This window comes from Triticum aestivum, chromosome 5A (assembly GCF_018294505.1).
Source record: "Triticum aestivum cultivar Chinese Spring chromosome 5A, IWGSC CS RefSeq v2.1, whole genome shotgun sequence".
In the NCBI taxonomy this organism is placed as follows: Eukaryota; Viridiplantae; Streptophyta; class Magnoliopsida; order Poales; family Poaceae; genus Triticum; species Triticum aestivum.
The window spans coordinates 672061209-672080021 of record NC_057806.1 but is presented as its reverse complement, the minus strand read 5'-3'; the positions used below and the strand labels follow the sequence as shown (position 1 = coordinate 672080021).

General features: G+C 44.2%; 1 protein-coding gene and 1 long non-coding RNA gene across 5 annotated transcripts; both read right to left on the bottom strand.

Moving 5' to 3' along the window:
- Positions 1-3915: 3915 nt before the first annotated feature.
- On the bottom strand, positions 3916-6958 carry LOC123108332 (zinc finger MYM-type protein 1-like). Of its 2 annotated transcripts, XM_044530149.1 has the most exons (4): positions 6702-6958; positions 6165-6583; positions 4258-6083; positions 3916-4167 (listed from the first exon to the last, which is right to left on the bottom strand). In XM_044530149.1, exons 2-3 carry the CDS (start codon positions 6576-6578, stop codon positions 4260-4262), a joined length of 2238 nt encoding a protein of 745 aa, XP_044386084.1. In that variant the 5' UTR covers positions 6579-6583; positions 6702-6958; the 3' UTR covers positions 3916-4167; positions 4258-4259. The 2 variants fall into 2 exon arrangements, with proteins under 2 accessions (XP_044386084.1, XP_044386083.1); XM_044530148.1 differs by having other exon boundaries at positions 4258-6583.
- A 1776-nt stretch (positions 6959-8734) lies between these two features.
- On the bottom strand, positions 8735-12239 carry LOC123105865 (uncharacterized). 3 transcript variants are annotated; one of them, XR_006451048.1, is made up of 4 exons: positions 11785-12239; positions 9574-9712; positions 9283-9490; positions 8735-9153 (listed from the first exon to the last, which is right to left on the bottom strand). It is a non-coding gene; the product is annotated as an uncharacterized lncRNA (long non-coding RNA). The 3 variants fall into 3 exon arrangements; XR_006451047.1 differs by lacking the exon at positions 9574-9712 and having other exon boundaries at positions 9283-9329; positions 9431-9490; positions 11785-12228; XR_006451046.1 differs by lacking the exon at positions 9574-9712 and having other exon boundaries at positions 11785-12238.
- Between the last annotated feature and the right edge of the window lie 6574 nt (positions 12240-18813).

Below are 18813 nucleotides of genomic sequence, written 5' to 3'. Positions count from 1 at the left end.
TATTTGTAATGTTGACTGAATCAATTGGGACAACCAAACATGTCAATAAATTTTGCTGTCATGATAAAGTGATCTTAAGTAGAAGGTAACTACGTATCGTGCTTGTACTAGTTCATCTCATGCAAGTAATGGACTAAGTGATATCGGTTACATCACTCCAGTAAAAGAAGATGTGGATCACGACACACGCAACGATCTGATCGACAAGCCAATTGCAGGTCGTTCACTCTACTAGTATTCTCCACTGCCTATCAACTTCAATTCATGGGAAGATGACAAGCTCAATGATTTGGGGAAGTTGAGCGGCTGAAGTACAAATTTGATCGCTTAGATGTTGTGTTAAATTGGTGCTAAGTAATAGGTAACCGTGTATCATGTCTAGTTTCGTTCATGTTGTAGAAGTAATTGATAGGGTGATATAAGCAATGTCACCTTAGTAAAATAAAAGGTGGGTGACAACCAAATGAATTCAGACAGTCAATCAATTCTATGTTTGTGTGTGCGTGTGTGTGTGTGTGTGGGCATGACTGATTATTTGGGATGCTTGGGCACCGCTGATGTACAAGTTTATCCCTTGGCTAATAGCGCAAGATAGATCGTGGACAGTTGATCGCCTGCAACACCGAGGATGGCCAGATTGTGGAGTGTCCCCTTAGTACTAGCTTAAATTTTCGGAGGCCACTCTAACACCGGCAGATTCTATAATTCAGGATACTTGGGCACCATCAAGGACATGTTTTATCACTTGGCTAATAGTAGTGCAAAATAGGGTGTAGACCATTGACCACCTGCAATGGGGATGGCCGAATTGTGGGAGTGCCCAATTTGCAAGCAAAGTTCCAGAGTCCTCATTTTCATGCCCTCCTCCACTGCGGTTATTCCATCCAGACTTGAAATGGAATATATGCAAAGGCTTTTTTGCAACAAATCGACTCGATGGGTGTCACTGATGTGTGGATCTACATAATGAGGTGACAAACTGCATCATTACCGGTGCAATTTTTTATGAATTCAATGTGGGGAAAATATATTGCTTTTGCATCATTAGATATTTTTGTGGGGTACTTGTCTTATTTGTCGAGCCTTTTTTTTGGACTTCTTATCTAATTTGAAATATGAAGTTGCTTACCACACATACCTAGCCTTGTGGTGCCTAGCCTTTTTGCTTAATCACATCTTTGCATCTGTTAGCCTTTTGTGTACTGCACACAACTCCGTCTTTATCTTGTTTGACCTGCACCAGTTTGCCCGTTGAGCTTTGACATTGGACCTGGCGAGCGATCGATCGACCGGGCTGCTCCTAATGGAACGCGGTAGAAGCAGAGAGTCGTGCGCAATGGCACTGAGTAGCTGTGGGCGTCATTGTCCACGTATCCATCACGCACGCACGCTTGTGCGCCTAAGTCGACAGGCCGCTGTTGGAGCGTTACGTTATGTTCATAGGCGACACGAGCCCGACCTGGCATCCCACGGCGAAACCAACGGCGCGATAGACCGGTGCAGCCCATTGAACCGATTTCAGAGGGCAGCCGAGATAAGAGTATGGGTGCTGCACTGCTGCCAAACAGGAGAGCCTTCATCGAAAATGAGAGGGGAAAGTGACCTGCGCGCGCTCTGCTCATGCCATGCCTGCTACATGCAGTGCACGGCCACACACACAGCGAGGAATCCTCTCTTCTCCCTTGGGCCTTGGCCTGCCTCATCTCCTAGCCGGCACCAACACTACGGCCAGCGTGCAAGTCCGGACAGCGATGATACAGGCATACATCACCACAGCCTGCCTGCTGGTGCTTGCACTCGTACGTCCACCACCTGCTGATGGACGATAGCGGCGAGACGACGGCTACGTACACGGTTTACGGCTTTGGCCACCAGCCAGCCGCGGTCGCGGCTGCGTCCGCGTGCAGTGTGTGTGTGCGCGCGCGCTGCGGCCGTGGTCCTGGCTCGCGAGCGCTCGTTGCCCGGCTGCTGCCACCAGGAGAGCGGGCACCAGAACGTGACGCACCGGATGGCGACGACCCTACGTATGTCCTTTTTTTATTTGCGTTCAAACTTGAAAGCTTTATTCAACTGAGGAACTCCTAGCATCATCAGCCAACAAGCTAGTGAGCAGGAAGGAAGGTCTAGTGTCAGTCCAACTCTCGGTTGCCATCAGTGAGCATGCATGTTTAGCACAAAAATGAGCCGGTAGATTGACTGACCTGTTTACATGTTGAATACAAAAAGAAGTAAAGTTGGCAGCTAGCTCACCAATTTCTACAAATAAAGATGCCACAACAGAGCGACTATTATGGCGAGATTTTTAGAGGTTCACTACCTCCAGGCAGTCTGTCTCCACAATCACATGTGAGAACCCGCGCAGTCTTGCAAAGATAACTTCATCTCTGAGCGCCATCGTCTCACCAATGAACAGGCCTGTAACCCCATGATGAGATTTGCTCCAAGCTCCCAGCAAACAAGTGTCAGAACGAGCAACTCCTCCTGCACCACATTGAGCCAAAACCGAACTCATTGTTGCATCTGTATTGATTTTTACCACCCCCGGTTTCGGAGGCACCCATCTGTACCCCGGTAAGATAGCAGCAACAGACCTCGGTATTTCCAAGACGGACAGGTCTTCCTTGATCCATCGAACAGTCGTCAACGGGTCCAGTTTCTCTCCGTCATGCGTAATTCTGTTTCTAGAATGCCAAATCGCCCACATAACGGAAATCATCTGCGCCTTTTAAGTGTCCGTGAACTGCGGGTCAGACAGAATATCACGAACGTATGTCTTCTTGCGCAGTGTAGTGTAGTTACCATCGTACGTACGTATGTACTACTGTGTTGGCAGATGAGGCAGAATGCGGCGGCGCCACGTACGTATACGACGAACCGGCCTGAGTTGGCGGATGGGGCAGGGTACGGGCGCAACAACTGACAGGCCATGGCCTACTTCTACGTGCAGGTACCGTTGCACTAACCACTCAGCAAATCAAGACCTCTTCATGTGGGACGTGTTATTAATTTGTCCCCTGGATTTTCGTCTTCATGCATGTACGTGCGTACCTTCCCAGACTCGTACCTAGTCAATCAAAATCGAACTCTGGTCGTGAAACAAATTAAAGGACCAAATTACCCACACGGCTGGACGACACATTCGCCGCCCAAGTACGAAGTAGACCTGCCGGCCGCAGACCTCGCTGCTGCTCATGCCCATGCCCAGATCGATCAATCCACATCATGCGCGAAAACGGCACGATTCCGGGCGTCACACCCGCCGGCCGGTGAGCCGCCCGCAACGGTCACATCTCCCACGGGCGCGCCTCCGTGCCGGCCATCGGTTCGAGAACCGTTGCATGTTGCTGTCAGCGATGGAGCAAGTGGCCGTGGCGGCAGTAGAAAATAACGGCCCATCGATGCGCGCAGCTAGCGGCGTGCTTATCGGCCAGCGCATGTGTGTGTCCGTCACTCGATCGCTCCACCAGATAAGAAGGGTAGCATACCAAGTTGACAACATGCAGCGCCATTACTCTAGTTAATACCACCAGCAGTCTGCTGGTTGATTTTTCTAGCTTCCCGGCGTACTACTACGTTGATAAGCAATGTTTGCGTGCGTCAGTGGCTGCTTCGTCAATGGATCGATCGATCATGGTTGCTAAGCTCATACTCCCTTCGTAAACTAATATAAGAGCGTTTAGATCACTAAGTGATCTAAACGCTCTTATATTAGTTTACAGAGGGAGTACTATACTAGTATAAACACCACTAGCATGCATGCATGTGGGTAAGTCGAGCGTGCAATGCACTGCCTCTATATTCTCTCCACACTATCAAAACTGTCCACTAGATCTTTTTTTAAAACATCAGTACAGACGCAAGCGCTCATACATACGCACATACATTCACCTCTATGAACACACACAGGGGCGGAGCTGGAGCAAATGTTACCCGATGCACCACTTTAACAAAGCTTTAAAAAATTAAGCAACGACTATATTAAATAAAGGTGTGTTCATAACTTGTAGCACACATTATTGGATATAACAAGAAGGTGGTTTGTAAAAATAAAATGTAGCCATCAAAATGCTTATTATAATAATAAAACAAGGTTCAAAATTACTTGAAAAAGATCACGCTGCATTTCCAAATCCCAAAATACATCATCGGACAATAAGGTTCAATAACCTACAAGATACAAATAGAATTAAACATACTAGTAGAGTATACTAAGATGGTCGAATGAAAGTACTTAAATGGCTAAAAATTGAAAGTTACCTTTAGTACGTTCTGTTCCTCCGAGCCATGAAATACTCAACCACTTGAGCATTGGTGACCTTTTTCATTTCTTCTTTCTCCACATAACAAATAAGATCATCACTCAAACTATCATCATTGAGGCGACTGCGCAAGCAGGTTTTGACCAGTTTCATAGCTGAAAAGCATCTCTCAACTGTAGCAGTGGCAATAGGCAAGACAATTACTAGTTTCAACAACCGATAAAACAAAGGATACACAATGTGCCTCCCTGTCTGCACCATTTTTTTCGAAAGCTCAGTGATTGTTGCTATGTTGAAAAAACTATTATCTGTGCGTACATCAGCAATATAGAGGCGTAGATCCTTATCCAGATCCCTCAATTCCCCAGAATCAAAATCTTGAGGGTATAGTTTAGCCAAACTCATAAGATTCTCCAAATTGAAATCACGAAATGAGTCTCTTGGACTCAAAGCCGCTGACCAAACAAGCAAATTAGTGGATGTCTCACTGAACCGATTGTCAAGCTCTTGAACTAGCCAATCAAAAACATCATTGAAACAATCAACTTGATAGTGATGTTTGTTGGTAATTCCAGTTACCTGCCTTCTCTTTTTTGGATTAACATATGCTTCTTCCATGTCCAACTCTACAATATCATGTGTCTCACAAAACACATGAACTTCACCTAGCATAGATTCCCATTCATTTTCTCTAAGTTCATTCAGAACAATTCTAGTTGACTTCACACATTTCATGGCATTTACTATGTCTTGATCCTTCCGTTGCAATGCTAATGACAATGTGTTTGTAGTCGTGAGGATTGTCAACATAAGATGCAAATAGAATACGAAGTCAAAAGATTGAAAATACACTAGAAGACCATTTGCTTGGTCTCTATTTGTTCTATCAGTGTCTTCTTCTTCCACAAATTCTAGAACTTTAACAACTGACCTGAACATGTGAAGCAAACTCTTAAGTGTTTTAGCATGGGAACCCCATCGAGTGTCTCCGGGCCTTTGAAGGCATTGCTCTTGATTTAATCCTGTTCCTGTTGTAAGCTGTCCACACCCTAAAGCCTTTCTCATTTCTTCAAGATTAATATCTCTAATCATGTCCCTTCGCTTGGAAGATCCACCCACAACATTTAGCAAGGTAGAAATCATGCTGAAGAAATTACTAACTCCTTTATGCTTTCTTACGACAGCCACAACAACTAACTGAAGTTGGTGAGCAAAGCAATGAACATAATAAGCTGTGCTACTTTCTCTCATGATCAATGATTTGAGGCCATTAAACTGACCTCGCATATTGCTAGCACCATCATACCCCTGTCCTCTAACTTGATTGTAACTCAGTTTATATTTTGCAAAAAGAGAATCAATTGAACTCTTGAGGTATGAAGACGTTGTTTCTTTCACATGGACAAGACCAACAAAACTTTCTTTAGAATCCCCGGAACTATCAACATACCTCAAGGCCACGGCCATTTGTTCTTTGCCAGAGACATCTCTAGACTCGTCAACAAGCAAACAAAACACATTATTGCGAACTTCTTTCAGAATAGATTGCACTATCACATGCGCAAAACCTTCACCAATATCTTTCTGGACTTCAGGAGCCGACATAAGAGAATTCTTTGCAGCATCTTTTCCCACAGCCTTGCGTACAACTGGATCATGCTCAGCTAAGAAATCACGAACTTCCAAGAAGTTTCCTCTATTATGCGAGTTCTTTGACTCATCATGTCCCCGGAAAGGCAACCCTTGCTTCAGCAATAGTCTAGTTGTGTCAATAGCGGCATTCAATCGAGCAAAATATGCAACCTTCAAAGTTTCACCTTGAACCTGCATAGCAACATCAATGTGTTGATCTTTTTTCTGAAAATCAAGTAATTTTTTCATTGCTTGATTATGGACACTGCCCACCTCACCAACATGTTCTTTTAACCTTGATTTCATGTTCCAGCTCTTCCAACCATTCACAACGAATGCCTCATATCCAGCTTCTTTCTTCTGACTACGATCCCTAAATAAGAAGCAAGGAAAACAATATGCCCTTTTCTTCTCTTCGCTGTATTCAAGCCAGCTCTCAAATTCATCAAACCATTCGGGATTGAACTTTCTCTGTTTACCCCCAAAATCTGAGGATTCAAAATCAATCTCTCTTGGCTGACAAGGTCCATTCAACAAATACTTCCTTCTTACCAGATCTTTTAAATTAGGATGATAATGCTCAATCAATTTTCTCTTGCCCGGATCATATTGAATCTCCTCTTCCCAATTTATTTCTTCCGGAACATCCTGTGATGATGCTTTTCTTTTGAGAAGAAACTTGTCCATAGTATCTGCATTTGACAAATAACAAATTACAAATGCGACATTCAGACTTGTATCGGCAGATGAAATATACCCCAATTACGTGTATAGTGACAAAGATTAAAGATTGGAAAGGTCGCTAATTACCGAGCTCCGGACCGGCCGGCGGCGTGCAGCGTCGCTTGCGTGCGTCCTGTCTTCAGCGGCTCACCGTCGTCGCTGCGTGCTATGCGGCGTCCGGCGGCCGGCGCCCTGCCGCTAGCGCCGACTGTCTACGCGACGGCGGACGGCGATACGCGAGAGCGAGACTGGCTCCGTACGCGGAAACCTAATCGATCGATAGTCGATGGATCGATTGGTTTTTCTTTTTTGAGGGAGACAGGAGATGGATCGATTAGTTTAGTACGTTTTTTTAAGTGGAGGGAGCCGTACGTGACGTGACTACGTGAGGAGGTCGATCGGTAAGTCGTGCGTGGGTGCGTGCTGCTATGTTGGGCCGACCCTGATGCACCATACCTGGGCCACCCTGATGCACTGGGCTTTTTCTTTTAGATAGGTACTACTAGCCAATTTTTGGACCCGTATTCCTGTGCATACGGGAAGGCCCAATGGGCTCCGCCCCTGAACACACACACGCACACCCTACTCCTATGAGCACCTCCGAGAGACTAAGCTGGCATGTCATTTTAAGATTTACGAAATCACCGTAGGCGACTCGGTATCGACGGAAACGTCTCCTCCCACTGAAATCGCGTCGCTGGGAATCCTGTCCACTAGATCTGAACTGTACTATACTGAGTACTGACCAGGATTAGATCGAAGAAAAAATTATGTTAAATATTAGTGGTGATAAGCAAGCTGAGAGCAACTACGAGCGCATGCTTCCATCTGAGCCCGGGTCACCATATCTTACACACACCACGCATGTGTATGTGTTTGATCCCTCATACTGCCTTTGTTGCCATCCACCATAAATTGGTATCCAAATATTTCGAGTTTCGATTAATGTCGAATGTTTCGTTGAACAGGAATTTGATTAACATAGTTCCAAGCGCATCCTTTTAGATAATAAATTCAAAAAGGACCGGTGAAGCTGTTTCTTTCAAATCGGACTAATCAGTGTAAACACATTAAATACTGATAACGACATGCACTAGCAGACAAAAAAACAACTCATGCATGGCGCGCGGTCACTTTTTAGATTTTGGGATTCAAAAATTATCTAGAAAAAAAATCATAACAATCTGTTTATTTCTTTAACATATACCTACTCAATTGGTATGCCCGCATATGAAATTTCACAAAGAAATGACATCCATGATATTCGGGTAAAAATGACAAAATCAAAGATATATATAAAAAACACAGTTAGGAGGTCCTGATTGTATTTTCTTCACTAAGCATGTCAGGGGTGTCATTTCTTCATGAAACTTCACACGTGAGTAGAATGATCGAACAAGTTTGATATCCCAAAATTTCAGATTATCTTCTAATATTTTCTTCACTAAGCATATCACGGATTTCTCCACTCTATTTCATTCAAACCCACACTTAGTCTACCCCATTCAGAATAGAATGAAAGCTCCATGGCTTCCGCACCAAGGGCGAAAGAAGAAAATGGACCGAGAAGGCTTTTGCCATATGTAGATCCGAAGATCTCAACTAACCCCATCCGTCTAAGAGATGACAACTATATAGACCTTCAAAGTTCAAACATCTCCATATTTTCTACTAGTACCTACATGAGCAATACCGACCGCCGTTCCCAGAACACATTCTTCTCCAAATTCTCCAGGTCGGTCTCTCTCTCTCTCTCTCTCTCTCTCTCTCTCTCTCTCTCTCTCTCTCTCTCTCCCTTCATAAATCATATGACATCTGCCGCTGGCCCATCCCGGCCTTCCATCATTTGCTCTTCGTAGTTGTATCATATAGTATATCTTAGGTGGACATTTCCACAAACAAAAGATAATTATACTCTGCCGGCAGCATGAGACATTAGACCAAGGGAATTATAAGAAGCCAAACAATTACGATCTCTGCCCGCCGTCGCGCGCAATACTCGCGAATTTTCAACGAGGCGACCGGCAGTAGGATAGAGCAGTTTACCAGGGCCAAAGACCTCTCCCCTGGCTCGACCTGCCTGACTATTTCTGTAGTGCTCGCATCTGTATGGCACTAAATAACTGGAGACGGCCCTGTCACCTTTGAATGATTTAACCTGACAACTCTCTCCGAAGCAACGGACTGATTCGGGTCTATTACTTAAGCAGTGCACATAACTATAGTAACTGGGACTGTCTATTTTACATTTGACTGATTTTCAATTCGATATCAATCAAATTTTCTGACCACTGCAGACACCTGTATTTCTACAAAACTACCGAGAAAATGAATCTGCTCGTATCCACTAAACGGGTCGGGCTGGAAAAAACAGACCCGGTTGTCAACTAAACCAAAAATAACAAAGAAACCTCCAGCTGATCCCTGGACCACACCTTTATACGTTGGACACAAACCATCGACAACACCTGAGAAAAATTTCCCTGAATATCCAATGAAAAGTAGAACAAACGGGGAAATCAGAAGACCGCTTCAACTTCTACAAAACACAAAAAGAGAAATGCATTACAAAAATAGGACTATAACATAGTACATTGGGGAAAATTTAGCAACCAATAGAGAAGATATGATAAAGTGCAAAGAAAGATCAATATCAAAAAATACTAACCACATTTCTTTTTCCAGCACATGATAACTTCCTCTTTAAACATTTCACTTTTTGAAAAAATTAGTACGACAACCAATAATCAACAACAAAACGATAAGACATCAGAATAACAACACATAAACTCAAAACAACACAAGAAAACACATACATGATCCATATAGAAGTCGAAGAGAGCTTCGTCAAGCCCTCCATCATCACTAGAGATTTCCTGTTAAAGGCATACACATAAATTAATAAAATGAAAAGATTTTTTTTAATAATTAAAACTAGGGAATCAAAAGAAATGAATACCAAGGACATAGGATGAGAACCATCAGCTGTAAAATCATTAGGAACAAAAGGATCATTCAGAGAACCAGCACTCTCAAGAGAAGAGACTAGGGGTACATCCTTGTGAGATACTTTCCACAGACTCCCCACTGAACCAAACCTAAATATACAAAGGCAAATGAAGCAGAAGCAACCACTAGTCGATATATTAAACGCATGGCTGAATATTAAAGTGCAAACTAGGAAACTGACAAAAACTGCAAGGCATGCAACAATTACAGTCCTCAACCACACAAATTACAGTGTAATATTCTAGGAAAATACAGTGTAAAACTCTGGAGAATTACGAATGTAAGTCACAGAACAATTACAATACTCAACCATGCAAAATTACAGTGTAATAGTACTCTAGCGAAATACAATGTAAAACTATGGTGAATTACACTATTACAGTGTAAAACTCTAGGGAATTACATAGTAAAACACTGGAGAAAATACATTAAAAGTCATGCAACGATTACAGTCCTAACCCACACAAATTACACTGTAAAACTTTGCCGATTTACATTGTAAGCCCAATAGGAAAATACACTATACAATTACAGTCTTAACCCACACAAATTACACTGTAGAACTCTACTCATTTACGGTCTAAGCCCAACAGGAAAAATGCACTGTACAATTACAGTCCTCACCCACAAAAATTACAGTGAAAAACTCGGCTCATTTATAGTGTAAGCCCTAGGAAAAATACACTGTAGGCCCTACCACAATTATAGTCCTCACCCACAAAAATCATAGTGTAAAACTCTACTCAATTACGGTGTAAGCCTAGGAAAAAGACACTGTAAGCCCATACCACAAATTACAATCCTCATCCACACAAAATACAGTGTAAAACTCTGCTAATTTACAGTGTAAGTCCTATGGTTAATTGCAGTGTAAAAGTCTAGGAAAAATACAATGTAATCCCTACCACAAATTACAGTCCTCACCCACACAAATTACAATGTAAAACTCTGCTGATTTATAGTGTAAGCCCTATGGTTAATTACAGTGTAAAACTCCAGGAAAATACACTGTAGGCCCTACCACAATTACATTCCTCAAACCAAGCTAGTTACACTGTAAAACTATAGGAAAATACATTGAAAAAATATGGTGATTTACATTGTAAGTGAATCACAGTGTAAAACTACGGTGAATTACAGTATAAGCCCTATCACAGTGACAACACTACTAATTACAGTACCATACAAAATACAGTGTAAAAATCTGGGGGAATTATAGTGTAAAACTAGGGTGAGTTACACTGTAAGCCCTAAAACCATACAACAACTACATCACTCATCAATCCAAATTACATTGAAGGGGTATTACAGTGTAACTTTGGGGAGATACAGTGAAGAAGCACAAGAAATACAGAGGAAAATAACCTATGGGACTACAATCAAACATAATACAGTGAACTTCAGAAAATACATTACAAAAAATCATCAGGCATAAAGCTGCAGCAAAAGAAAACTAGGGGAAATATAGTCTAAGTCAGAGATACATCACACAGAAATTCAGAAATACAGTCTAAATCACAGTATGATGAAGGCATTGCTACTACACATGCACAGTGAAGAACAGGGGGTATTACAGACTAGAACAAGGGCAAATACAGCAGGTGGAAAATGTGGGGTAATTACAGTGTAATTTGGATATTACAGTAACAACACATGGAGCACGACATGCAGCACGACAGTACAGTGATGAACATTCAGATAAATATCAAACCTAACAATGGCAAATACATGGAGCACAACAGTACAGTGATAACCATTGAGATAAACATAAAAAGCTCCGAAAACGACCAACCTAACAGCGTCAATGAGGAGATCAAACCTAAAACTTAAACCTAACAACGGAGCACAAGGGATCCGCGGTGAACTGAAGCGAGCAAAGGGGACCCGCGGCAAACTGACGCGAGCAGAGGTGATTACAAGGCCAACAGACAAGAGCAGAGGCGATTTCCGACGGGAACTGACCCGAGCAAAGGGGATCCACGACGAACTCCATGGATGAGCGTCGGCTAACAAAAAACTACACTAACCAACAGCTAAACAACATCAAAAGGCAACAGGATCCACAAGAACCACAACAAAATCGATCCGCGAGACCTAGATCTGGAAGCTACAGTACCAAAATCGAAGCATGGGGAAAGGGAGAGAGACAACGGAAACTAACCAACGAATCGGGCAGAACACTCAAGCTCGAGGAGAGAGGGATCTCGCCACTGCCATGAACCAGACTGAAATCGCCTCGTCCCTCCGCCGCTCGAGCGCCTCCTCCTTTCGCTCCCTCTCTACCCTTTCGAAACAGTACCGCCCAAATCAAACAGAGAAGAATCCAAGAGGGGGGAAATGAAAAGGGAAAGAGACACGGGCATAACCAAAAAACCGCGCCTGACGAAAGAAAACCGAACCAGCAACAAAGGAAACCCGCCAGGAAACCAGAGAACTAAGTGCGAATCACAGCGCGCAATCAAGCGACCACAAGTTCGAATGACGGCCAATTGAAAAACACCCAACTGAAAAATAGCAAAACCGTAACTATAAAAGGAAGGCCTGTTTGGGGGAGTGCGTGGCTAGCTCTTCCGTGGGCGATGACGCTTTTGACCATGAAAGCGCTCGCTCAAAAACGCTGACTGATAGGTAGCTAGTACTAGCGATTGACTGATCATCTTGGCATTATTTATACCAGTTTTGTACCACTATAGTAGTGCTACTTCTACTTTTGTATTGCACCGGTGGGTTGCATTGTAATAGTGTTATTTTTACTAGTATGTCTGTGGCCAATCATCATAATAATCGCTATTATGGCAAACAACACATAAAATGACACTCTAGCATGGTCCTACGTACCTGGATCAGCATAGTTTATGGAGCCTTCATATTGGAGACTGTGGAGTTCTGGTTTGTAGTGCTCTCCAAACCGAACTACTCACTCGCAAAGGAAACTCTATTCACATTCGAGAAGGCCCATCCTGGCGTTGTATCAGTCGGCCCCGTTCTCTCAGGGCACGACCACGTGCCACATCGATCCTTGCAGTTGCACGCATGCCCGATCCATGCAAAGCGCGCGTACCCCCTAGAGTCTCGAACCCCTGACGTACGTACTCTTGGGTATAGTACGTACATACGCGAAAGAGAGGCGTGACCGATGCTTTCTTTCACGAAATTGGTCGCATTGCAGGGGCGATCAAGTGCATGCACTACATGGGCTGGGGGAGTGAGCGATCGAGCCCGTACGCTCGACTCGCGCTAACATCGAGGCGTGCGACCGTGTTATCACCAATCACCAGACGCCCAGCCGGCATAGCGTACATGCATGCATGGATTGGGAAAGTTCATGCGTCTCAACTGTTGGACCAGAAGTCCCGTGCAAAACCACACCAAACCTGCTGTACCAGCGCTACGTTGTGTTCGTAGGCGACACGACCCAACCGTTCATCGCACGGCGCGGTAGACCGGTGCAGCCCACTGTTCCGGTTTCCGAGGGCAGCCGAGATGACAACATGGCCGCTAGCAGTGCTGCGAAACAGGAGAGCCTCCATCGAAACAGCGAGGGGAAAGTGAGATCGTGCCATGCCTGATACAGTGAACAGTCACGCACAGACACAGGGAGTAGTGTTCGCTTCTCCGCTGCCCGCTGGCCTCATCTCCTAGCCGCAGAGGGCACAGTAACTCAACGTTGATGTAGAAGCTACCAGCCTTTCTTCCAGGCTGTACATGACACCGGGATCGAAATCCTAGCTCACCGGCCGGCCGGCACCAACACCACGGCCAGCTTGCATTGCGAATCCGGACAGTGACTATACGACATGCATGCACCCCTGGCTGGTGTTGCACTCGTTCACCATGCACCCTGCTGATCGATCGAGCTACGACGGGTACGTGCATGGTTTACGGCTTTGGCCCAGCTGCTGGAGGGACGACAGCCAGCCGTGGCCGCGTCCGGGTGCGTGCTCCGGCCCTGGTCCTGGCTGCTGACCGCTCAGTGCCCGGCTGCTGTCGCCAGGCCAGCGGGCACCAGAACGTGACACACCGGATGTCGCGACGACCCCACGTCTTCCTACACAGTGCACCGTAGTTACTATCGTATGTATGTATGTTTAATGTATTCTGGCATCCACTGACCGATCGATTTTGCCGGCGGCAGCGACACGTACGTATGCGACGGACCGGCTTGAGTTGGCGAATGGGGCGGGGCACGACGTACGTGGGCAACAACTGGCAGGCCATGGCCTACCTCTTGGTGCAGGCTCCTTGTACTACAATCACCCCTCCAGCAAATTAGGATCACTTCATGTGGAGGTGTTTGTACCATGGATTTTCATCCTCATCAAGCTTTTGTTAGTGTCCTGGATTTTCATCCTCATGCGTGCATCCACGATTGTTCAGTCAGTCAGTCACACACCCCTCAAAAAAAAGTCAGTCAGTCAGTCACACGGAGACGGAGATGAAAGAATCTTCTCTCCGCTGGCCTAATTATCTCGTGGCCGCAGAGTATACAGTCACCGTCAGTCCGTCACCGTCGATGCGGAAGGACGTAGCTAGCAGCCTTCCAGGCTGGACATGGCATGCCTGCCGCTGCCGCCTGGCTCACCCCGCCGGCCGCACCAACGCTCCGGCCAGCTTGGAAATCCGGACAGTGACAACACAGCATGCGCCCCTGCTGGCGCTTGCACCCACTCCACCTGCTGATGGACCGATCGCGAGGGAGGACGGACGGCGACGTGGTTTACGGGCGTGGGACATGCATGCTTGGAGAAATCCGGCCAAATCCTTCCCGTGCGTGCTCCTCCGTCCGTCTCGTCCCCACTCCCCCAGCTAGCTGCCCGAAAAACGAAAGCCGGCAGTGTACTCCGACCCTACTACGTCGTGCACTGTATCCTGGCATCCCACTGGCCGATTTGTCCGGTGGCGAGGCGGAAGCCGGCGGTGCCACCTGCGCAGACCGCCAGTATCCAGTAGCCACGAACATACACGACGAATCGGCTTGAGTTGGCGGATGGGGCGGGTACGTGCGTGCGCACCAACTGACAGGACATGGCCCACCTGTACGCGCAGGTTCATAGTACCACCGTATTATTCAGTAAAGATCGACTCCTTCATGTGGGCGTGTTTTCGTGTCCTGCGGTCTCATCCTCCGGCATGCATGCATGCATGCATCGACCAACTAATCTCGGCTTTTGTACGTACCTCCCCTGAATTGCACAGCCTTGGTCCCTGCACTGTAACTAGAGAACCCTACTCGTGGTCAACGGAAATGGAATTCTGCTCCTGGACTGTACGCGCACTTGATAGATGAACTTACACTCCCTCGGCATTACCAGTCTTAAGACCCATTGCCTGGTTTTCAAGTCTCTTTTCATGGACGATCCATGGGCAGCTTTCTTGGAAACATTTCACGGTGAAATGCACCTTTTTTTATAGTGGCCAACAATAAATGGTCTATGGTTCCTAATGTCATAGTTAAGCAGCCATGTCTTAAACCCCACCAAGCACGAAAACTTCACACCTTTCTTCAGGTAAGCATTGTCGTCCTCGTCCTTGGTCCGCCTGGTTCCGAGCTAGATGCGGGCTCAATCGCTGCCTTACTCATGCCATCATCAACTATAGCCTTATGGACAAGCCTAAGATCACGAAACAAGGGAGTTCTTTTTGCAAGCCTATCAATCCTAAGAAAATTTGGTTGTCATTCTCGGTAAATCCATCTTCATCCAATTCTTACTCCGGATCATCGTCATCCGAGTCATACCTATATGTATGCCTAAAGGGGAGCCCATGATCCATGTCATGTTGCGCAACTCGGCCTCCAAGTCACCGATATCATTATAATGAATCTCATCCTCTTGCTCATCATCACCGTCGCCATCATGACCATCACCATCACCATCTTATTCAATTACTTGGTCACTAGCATTTACCTCAATTTCATTTGCTTGGATAGTTGGTGGTTAGCTATTAGCATTGAGGCCATACACCTCGACCCTACCCCCCCCCCCCCCCCCCGCGCCCCATGCTGCACACTTCTACTTTGGTTCATAACATGACATGGGGAGGAAACATGTCGTTCAAGTCGATTTCAAGCCTAGGATCTTCGACGTTGGTGGCAAATAATTCAAATGACTTGTCTTCCAATTGTGCAACTCTTTTCTTGTATACTTCCCAATGCAAATCTGATGTGATAGGCATATTATTCAATCGAGATTTTGATCCCACTCCAACATCATAACTTCCTATTAGCTTAACTCTTATGATTGGGGTCCTTCCAATTCAACACATCTCTCACTCTTTCAACAAATTCCTCAAAAATAGGACTTGTATTAGATATCATGGCTTACTCATCATCGTCAACATTATCGACATTATTACTTAAGAATGTCGTCTTGTCCAAATAATGAGCATTAACGAGTCTCCCCATCTACAAACAATGAAAAGAAACTTAATGCATCAATGGCAGGTCTAATGTATTACATGGATCATGGCTTTACTAATGTGTTATGTCCAAAGCACATCACTACAAATGTATTCCTTAAACCATGTCATAATTAAGCTAACCCTAAACATAGTTCTTCCTACAAACCAAAGCATAATTCCTACTACACATCATACATATCCCATTACTACCACACTTCAACAAAGGATTTGGATATGAGGCAATACATTAGGATATGGGGAAAACCATGAACTAGGGTTCCACATTGATGTAAAAAATGCCACTATAATAACGACATTTTAGCAAAAACTGTAGGTGATTCGGTGGAGATTACCTCAAACAACAAGGAGATGGGAAGGTCCACTGAAAAAGATCTCTATTTAGGGTGGATCTGGGGGGTGGGGGGGCTTGAGGTGGGCGAGAGAGGGGTGAGCTCCCTCTGTTCTTGCAGCTCAGGGAGAGGGTCTGGGATTGGGGATTTAAGTGGGGTGGGCCTACTCACTCTCCCCATGGGGCTTAACCCCTTTCAGACAGAAACACCACGGTCCTTGGCGTTTTGTCCAGGCGATTAAACGTCAGACCTCCTCCGGGGTATTCCTCCGGGGTTACGGTTTTAATAATATTGATTTCAACATTTATGGGATTATCTGAGATATAATGTTTGATTCTTTGACCGTTTACCACCTTCGGATTTGTGCCCTCGAAATTGTTGATTTTTATGGCACCGGAACGATAGACCTCCTCGATAACATAGGGGCCTTCCCATTTAGAGAGAAGTTTTCCTGCAAAAAATCTTAAACGAGAGTTGTATAGCAATACATAATCACCTATATTAAACTCACACTTTTGTATCCTTTTGTCATGCCATCTTTTAACTTTTTCTTTAAACAACTTGGCATTTTCATATGCTTGGGTTCTCCATTCATCAAGTGAGCTAATATCAAATAACCTCTTCTCACTGGCAAGTTTAAAATCATAGTTAAGCTCTTTAATAGCCCAATATGCCTTATGTTCTAGTTCGAGAGGTAAGTGACATGCTTTTCCATAAATCATTTTATACGGAGACATACCCATAGGATTTTTGTATGGAGTTCTATAAGCCCATAATGGATCATCAAGTTTCTTGGACCAATTCTTTCTAGACCTATTAACAGTCTTTTGCAAAATTAATTTGAGCTCTCTATTGCTCAACTCTACTTGACCACTAGACTGAGGGTGATAAGGAGATGCAATTCTATGATTAACATCATATTTAGCAAGCATTTTACGAAAAGCACCATGAATAAAGTGTGAACCACCATCAGTCATTAAATATCTAGGGACTCCAAACCTCGGAAAAATAACTCCTTTAAGCATTTTAATAGAAGTGTTATGATCAGCACTACTAGTTGGAATAGCTTCTATCCACTTAGTAACGTAATCAACAGCAACTAAAATATGTGTGTATCCATTAGAGGCAGGAAAAGGTCCCATATAATCAAAGCCCCAAACATCAAACGGTTCAATAACAAGTGAATAATTCATAGGCATTTCTTGACGTCTACTAATATTACCAATTCTTTGACATTCATCACAAGACAAGACAAACTTACGGGCATCCTTGAAGAGAGTAGGCCAATAAAAACCAGATTGCAATACCTTATGTGCAGTTCTATCTCCAGCGTGGTGTTCTCTATAAGACTCGGAGTGACACTTGCGTAGGATCTGTTCCTGTTCATGCTCAGGTACACAACGTCTAATAACACCATCTACTCCTTCTTTATAAAGATGTGGGTCATCCCAAAAGTAATGTCTCAAATCATAGAAGAACTTTTTCTTTTGTTGGTATGTGAAGCTAGGTGGTATAAACTTAGCAACAATATAATTAGCATAATCAGCATACCATGGAGTACTACGAGAAGTACTTATAACATTTAATTGTTCATCGGGAAAGCTATCATTAATAGGTAGTGGGTCATCAAGAATATTTTCTAACCTAGACAAGTTGTCTGCAACGGGGCTCTCAGCTCCCTTTCTATCAACAATATGCAAATCAAATTCTTGTAGCAAGAGAACCCATCTAATAAGTCTAGGTTTAGCATCTTTCTTTTCCATAAGGTATTTAATAGCAGCATGATCTGTTTGAATAGTTACTTTAGAATCAACAATATAAGATCTGAACTTATCACAAGCAAATACAACTGCTAAAAGCTCTTTTTCAGTAGTAGCATAATTTCTTTGAGCATTTTCTAGAGTCTCACTAGCATAATGAATAACATTTAACTTCTTATCAACTCTTTGCCCTAGAACAACACCTACAGCATAATCACTTGCATCACACATAATTTCAAAGGGTAAATTCCAATTAGGTGGCTGAACAACAGGTGCAGTGACTAATGCTTTCTTAAGTATTTCAAATGCTTCTACACAATCATCATCAAAGACAAATGGTATATCTTTTTGCAATAAATTAGTCCGAGGCCGAGAAATTTTTGAGAAGTCCTTAATGAACCTCCTGTAAAATCCGGCATGACCAAGGAAACTTCTTATACCTTTGATGTCCTTGGGACATGGCATCTTTTCAATAGCATCAACCTTGGCTTTATCAACTTCAATACCTCTTTCAGAAACTTTATGCCCCAAGACAATACCTTCATTAACCATAAAGTGGCACTTTTCCCAATTCAAGACAAGATTAGTTTCTTCACATCTCTGCAAAACTCGATCAAGATTGCTCAAGCAATCATCAAAAGAGGAACCATAGACGGAAAAGTCGTCCATGAAAACCTCACA

What these genes read in the sequence shown, in the direction of transcription:
- LOC123108332 (XM_044530148.1), bottom strand. Translation starts at nt 6,578, where the DNA reads ATGGACAAGTTTCTTCTCAAAAGAAAAGCATCATCACAGGATGTTCCG.